A 6,797-nucleotide genomic window follows, 5' to 3' on the forward strand; every position below is an offset into this window, starting at 1 on the left:
GATTCTCCTGCCTCAGCCTCCCGAGTAGCTGGGACTACAGGTGTGCACCACCGCACCCAGCTAATATTTGTATTTTAGGTAGAAACCAGGTTCTGCCATGTCGGTCAGGCTGGTCTCGAACTGCTGACCTCATGATCTGCCTTTGAAAACTTTTTTTTTTTTTTTTGGCTGGGCGTAGTGGCTCACACCTGTAATCCAAGCACTTTGGAGGCCAAGGCGGGTGGATCACCTAAGGTCGAGAGTTCAAGACCAGCCTGACCAATATGGTGCAAACTCCATCTTAAAAAAAAAAATTTTTTTTTTTTTGAGATGGAGTCTCACTCTGTTGCCCAGGCTGCAGTGCAGTGGCATGGTCTCGGCTCACTGCAACCTCTGCCTCCTGGGTTCAAGTGATTCTCCTGCCTCAGCCTCCCAAAGCACTGGGATTACAGGCATGAGCCACCGCACCTGGCCAGTGATCCTTAAATGATGAAGAGATGACTGGACCGGGTCTGCCTTGATCTTGAAGATTCCCTCAGAATGTTGAGCTTTAGGCTTCTTTGAGCATTACCTGTCCAACTGTAAGTGCCAGCACACAGCTCTCTTTTGCCTCTCTTACGAAGACTGACCTGTGTGCCTGAGATGTGGCAGGAGCTCCCAGAGAAAAAGGAACTGCGTTCAATCTGTGCATATTGCCACATTTTGCTTGTGGTGTACTAGAAAGAAAATATCTCTGACCAACTTCTCTATTCATGGACCAAACTGAAGCTGTATTTTTCATAGAAGAAGAAGCAGTGACTGGGACACAAATTCTGTTTCCTGCTGGAAAGAAGGCAAAGGTTTTCAGAAATCTGTATTGCCAGCATTAGATCCTTACATGGAAAGTAATCCCTAAACTTCAATTTCAAGGTGGTGAAGACTTGGTCTGTCTTGCTTATTGTTGCCCCCAGTGCCTGGCACAACTCTGACACACAATTGAAACTTACTAAATTATTTTTTTACCCTTTTTTTTGTTTGGTTTTTGAGACAGAATCTCACTCTGTTGCCCAGGCTGCAGTGCAGTGGCCTGATCTAGGCTCACTGTGGCCTTGATGTCCTGGGCACAATTTATCCTTCCACTTCAGCCTCCCCAGGAGCTGGGACTATAGGCATGCACCACCGTGCCAGGCTAAGTTGTATGTTTTTAGTCGAGATAAGGTTTCACCATGTTGGCCAGGCTGGTCTCAAACTCCTGGATTCAAGCGATCCCCCCTGCCTTGACCTCCCAAAGTGCTGGAATTTTAGGTGTGAGCCACCATACCTAGCCTAAATATTTTTTGGAGCGAAAAAAATAATAAGCGGAAAGGTAGCTTCCTGGAAGACTTTTGTTACAGAGCTCAGATAAGAGTGTGACTCTGCAAGTTCACTTCTTGGAGAACTCACACATACCTGGAAGCTCCTGTATTTACTCTTATCCAGGCCACAGTGGCCTGTGTTTCTCAACATCATTCAGCTCAGGCCTTTGCTGGTGTCTTACTCTTTTGTCTATTTCCCTCTCTTCTGAGCCATCCTCAGCACATAGGAATGAATTAACAATAGGGACCTATCACCACCTAAAAACTGCTCCTCCTCAGGTGATGACCAAGCTGTGACAGTGCTGCATGTAGAAGATGCTGGCCAACAAGGCTTTGGCAGCCTGTCTGATTCTAGAAGTCTTTCTGACAGTCTTGTGTGAATGAGAGTGTTTGGGCTGCATCTAGATAGTTTTGGGAGGCACTGGCATTCTACAGGGAGGTATGTAAGGGAGATCATTTAGCAAAATTAATTATAGGCAGCAGCTCCCATACAGGCTAAAAAAATTAATCTTAAGTGTCTTTTTAAAATTTTTTTGAGACAGTCTCACTCTGTCACCCAGGCTAGAGTGCAGTGGCTCGATCTTGGCTCATTGCAACCTCTGCCTCCTCAGTTCAAGCGATTCTCCTGCTTCAGCCTCCCAAGTAGCTATGATTACAGGTGGACATCACCACACCCAGATGATTTTTTGTATTTTTAGTAGAGATGGGGTTTCGCCATGTTGGCCAGGCTGGTCTCGAGCTCCTGACCTCATGTGACCCACCCGCCTCAGCCTCCCAAAGTGCTGGGATTACAGGCGTGAGCTATCACACCCAGCCCATAAGTGTCTTAAAGTCATGAAATTCTAGTAAGAAGAAACTTCAGGACACATTTGAAGCAGATCAATCGTCCTCATCAAAAGAGATTCTTATCCTACCAAAATCTTTAAACAAAGGTAAATGTACAAGGCTGATCATTGCAATAGTATTTGTGGAGATTTTTTACAATCAATAAGGGAATGATTTATTATAGTGTTATGCCAATACACAGCTGCAAGTAAAAAGAATCATGACTAAAACAGCAAAAGCATTGGCAACAAAAGCCAAAATAGACAAATGGGACCTAATCGAACTCCACAGCTTCTGCATGGCAAAAGAAACAGTCATTAGAGTGAATCGCCAACCAACAGAATGGGAAAAAAATTTTGCAGTCTACCCATCTGACAAAGGGCTGATATCCAGAATTTACAAAGAACTAAAACAGATTTGCAAGAAAAAAAACAAGCCCATTCAAAAGTGGGCAAAGGATATGAACAGACACTTTACAAAAGAAGACATACATGAGGCCAACAAACATGAAAAAATGCTCATCATCACTGGTCATTAGAGAAATGCAAATCAAAATCACATTGAGATATCATCTCACGCCAGTTAGAATGACGATCATTAAAAAATCTGGAGACAACAGACGCTGGAGAGGGTGTGGAAGAATAGGAACACTTTTATACTGTTGGTGGGAGTGTAAATTATTTCAACCATTGTGGAGAACAGTGTGGCGATTCCTCAAGAACATAGAAATAGAAATTCCATTTGACCCAGCAATCCCATTACTGGGTATATATCCAAAGGATTATAAATCGTTCTACTATAAGGACACATGCACACAAATGTTCATTGCAGCACAGTTTACAATAGCAAAAACCTGGAACCAACCCAAATGCCCATCGATGATAGACCGGACGGGGAAAATGTGACACATATACACCATGGGATATTATACAGCCATCAAAAACGATGAGTTTGTGTCCTTTGTAGGGACATAGATGAACCTGGAAACCATCATTCTAAGCAAACTGACACAAAAACAGAAAATCAAACACTGCATGTTCTCACTCATAAGCAGGTGTTGAACAATGAGAACACATGGACACAGGGAGGGGAGCACTACACACTGGAGTCTGTTGGGGGGAAACAGGGGAGGGACAGCAGGGGGTGGGGAGTTGGGGAGAGATAGCATGGGGAGAAATGCCTGATATAGGTGATGGAGAGGAAGGCAGCAAATCACACTGCCATGGGTGTACCTATGCAACAATCTTGCATGTTCTTCACATGTACCCCAAAACCTAAAATGCAATAAAAAAATTAGGCGATTTTATCATTAAGCTTTTTTGCTAATTCAACAAATACTTATTAAGTGTTTACTGTGTGCCAGATACTTTCTTTTGTGCTGGGATCATAGAAGAGGACCAAATAGACACATCCCTGGCTCCATGGAACTCCTCTAGTTGATCTGACAGCAAGGAGGATTCATGTCCTTTTGTTTACTCAGTGAAAAAAAAAATGTGTGTGTGTGTGTGTGTGTGTGTGTACTTTTTCTTTTTCTTTTTTTTTTTTTTTTTTTGAGACAGAGTCTCACTCTGTTGCTCAGGCTGGAGTGCAGTGGCACAATCTTGGCTCACTGCAGCCTCTGGCTCCAGGGTTTAAGCACTTCTCCTGCCCAGATACTCACTGGAGTAGCTGGAATTACAGGCATGCACCACCATGCCGGGCTAATTTTTGTATTTTTAATAGAGACAGGGTTTCACCATGTTGGTCAGGCTGGTCTTGAGCTCCTGGCCTCAAGTGATCTGCCCTCCTTGGCCTCCTGAAGTGCTATGATTACAGGTGTGAGCCACCATGCCCAGCCCATTCAGTGAATATTTATTGGCACCTACTTCATGCCAAACACTATTCTAGTCTCCAGAAATACAGCAATGAATGAAGTGGTCAAAATCCTTGCTGTCATGGAGCTTACATTACTTATCAGAGGAGAATGCTATGTAGTTAAGTTCAAAGGAGGTGGGGGAAAGGGTTCCATAATAGTTTATACAACTGATGAATTTTTTTGCCTTTAAAATATGGAAGAATATACCCAAATGAATATGGTTACTGATGGAGACAAAGGGTGAAGACTCACTTTTTCCTTTTTCATGTTTCTGCTATAGTTTATTTTCTCCATTTTGTTTTGTAATAAAAAGTAAATTCAAGCATTATAGCAGTGTTTTTCTGTCTGCCCTCCTCATCAAAGAAATAAATGAAGACAAGGTCAAGGTCAAGATTGAGGGCAGTAGTAGAGTATGGCAGCAAGCCGGGACTGGAACCCTGGTTTTCAAGGTGAAATCTGACTCTACACCAAGTATTTGGAATGGGAAGGATGGATACAGAAAAACAAAAAAGGCAGGGGAATTACTACAAAGGGCCCAGGAGATGGCAACTGGTTACTCAGAGACTTAAAAATAGTGCAATAAGATTAAATGTGTGGTTTGCTTTTAGAAATGCCTTAGGATTTTTCTTCCAGAGCTGCCCACAGAACTCCCACAGGTTCTGAAAAAGGGGAGAGTCCCTGATCTTTTTAGACTGAAAAAAGGAAGGTCTATTGTATTTTATCTGCTCATCACTTCTAGATTTAAAATTCCCAAGGCAGAAATTCCAAACAGTTCAGTTGCTCACTAATTGATTCAGACAAGAGTAAGTCAATTTATATAAATGAAAATTGTTTTTTCCCCCTTTTTGTAATAAGAGAGTGTATATATGGAAATTGCTTATTGAATTTTTATTACTAATTTTTTTCATTCTTCAGTCATGTGGATAAATTTTTAAACAGGTATAATTTACATACAATAAAATGCTCTCTCTTTTTTTGTTATTTGAGACAGTTTCCTTCTGTGTCCCATGCCTCAGGTATGAGATTAGCTCCCAAGTAGCTGGGATTACAGGCATGCACCATCACGCCCAGCTAATTTTTGTATTTAGTATAGAAAGGGTTTTGCCATGTTGGCCAGGTTAGTCTCAAACTCCTGGCCTCAAGTGATCTGGCCACCTCGGCCTCCCAAAGTGCTGGGATTACAGGCATGAGCTGCCATGCCCAGCCAAAATGCTCTCATTTGAAGCAGACAATTTAAACTCAACAAATATACACCTATGTAAACACCACCCTAAGCAAGATATAAAGCATTTCCACCATTTCAAAATATATTTTGAAGTTCAAAGGGTCCTCCTATCTACTCCCAATGCTAATTTATTGATTTAAAAAATTAAACTGAACACAAATTAACTTTGTCTCCATATTTCCATTGAAAAAGTCTGGATGCTTCTAGAGATAAGTAGAGATGCCCTAGAGCAGTCATTTTTAAGATTTTTCTATCAATTTTCTGGAACTCAGTTGGAAAGTGGGGCAAAGGAGAGAGGCAGCTAACCAGTTGTCTGGGAGGTTCTTAAGCTTGAGGAGGGCTTGGATTTTGCTTGATTTTCACTGGGAAACCTGTGCAAGAGAGCACTATCAATCAGAAATGTCAATTTTAGGCTTCTGTTAGGTTGGTGCAAAAGTTATTGTGGTTTTCGCCATGACTTTTGATGGCAAAAGTCATGGCAAAAAAAAAAATAGTAAAATAACTTTTGCACCAATCTGCTAGAGCCTCTGTATCTTCTCTTTTTTTAAATTAAATTTTAGTTTTGGATACATGTGAAGAACATGCAAGATTGTTGCATAGGTACACTCATGGCAGTGTGATTTGCTGCCTTCCTCCCCATCACCTATATCTGGCATTTCTCCCCATGCTCTCTCTCCCCAACTCCCCACCCTGGAGTGTTGTCCCTCCCCTCTTTCCCCCTGACAGACCCCAGTGTGATGCTCCCCTCCCTGTGTCCATGTGTTCTCATTGTTCAACACCCACCTGTGAGTGAGAACATGCAGTGTTTGATTTTCTATTATTGTGTCAGTTTGCTGAGAATGATCTCAGGTACGGTGGCTCACGCCTAGAAACTCAGCACTTTGGGAGGCCGAGGTGGATGAATCACTTGAGGTCAGGAGTTCCAGACCAGCCTGTCCAACATACCAAAACTCCATCTCTACTAAAAATAGAAAAATTAGTCGGGCGTGGTGGTGTGAGCCTGTAATCCCAGCTACCTGGGAGGCTGAGGTAGGAGAATCACTTGAACCTGGGGGGTGGGGTTTGCAGTGAGCTGAGATCATGCCACCATACTCCAGCCTGGGTGGCAGAGCAACACTCCATCTCAAAAAAACAAAGAAACAACAATTTGCTTCATGATAAGCTGATAAGTCTTTGTAATTTCTGTATTTTGTATTTGCACTTTTTCATTCATTTTAAATCTGGTTCATGTGAAACAAATATTTTGCACTCCAATGCGGTGTTTATCTTCTTTTGTTGGCCCTGGTATGTCCAAATGTCTATATAACTATATCTAATTTGTTTCTAATTTTATTATCCACGGTTTTACTTGCCATGACTCCTCAGCTGCACACTGAATTTAGTTTTTGTTCAGAAAACACTTAAATAAAAAGTAATAACTATGTAAATACAGGAAAGTTTATCTCACACATTTTTTTCTAATAATGTAGGTTTCTTTTTTTTTTTTTTTTTTTTTTTTTTTGGAAAGAGTTTTACTCATTTTTCCCAGGCTGGGGTTCCATGGAGGCGTCCCGGCCCACCCCCACCCGCCCCCCCCTGG

General features: G+C 42.0%; 2 protein-coding genes across 5 annotated transcripts in view; one reads left to right on the top strand and one right to left on the bottom strand.

The window, feature by feature from the left end:
* The window catches only part of HAVCR2 (hepatitis A virus cellular receptor 2), a 51,536-nt gene that overhangs the window by 23,382 nt on the left and 21,357 nt on the right, over window positions 1-6,797 (top strand). For 2 of the 4 annotated variants that reach the window (XM_032259576.1, XM_032259574.1), the window contains one exon: window positions 763-980. The exons of the other annotated variants lie outside the window; for them this stretch is intronic. In XM_032259576.1, coding sequence (XP_032115467.1) covers window positions 763-777 — 15 coding nt within the window. In that variant the 3' untranslated portion in view covers window positions 778-980. Of the gene's footprint in view, window positions 1-762; window positions 981-6,797 lie in introns of those variants that run through there. 4 annotated transcript variants of the gene reach the window in all.
* The window catches only part of IQCE (IQ motif containing E), an 82,314-nt gene continuing 75,927 nt past the window's right edge, over window positions 411-6,797 (bottom strand). Inside the window, exon 22 of the mRNA XM_032259568.1 lies at window positions 411-798. Within this exon, the coding sequence (XP_032115459.1) occupies window positions 530-798 (269 nt within the window). The 3' untranslated portion in view covers window positions 411-529. The remainder of the gene's footprint in view (window positions 799-6,797) is intronic.

The sequence above is a fragment of the Sapajus apella genome, unplaced genomic scaffold (assembly GCF_009761245.1).
Source record: "Sapajus apella isolate SASKATOON/1434 unplaced genomic scaffold, GSC_monkey_1.0 scaffold110, whole genome shotgun sequence".
Taxonomy (NCBI): domain Eukaryota; kingdom Metazoa; phylum Chordata; class Mammalia; order Primates; family Cebidae; genus Sapajus; species Sapajus apella.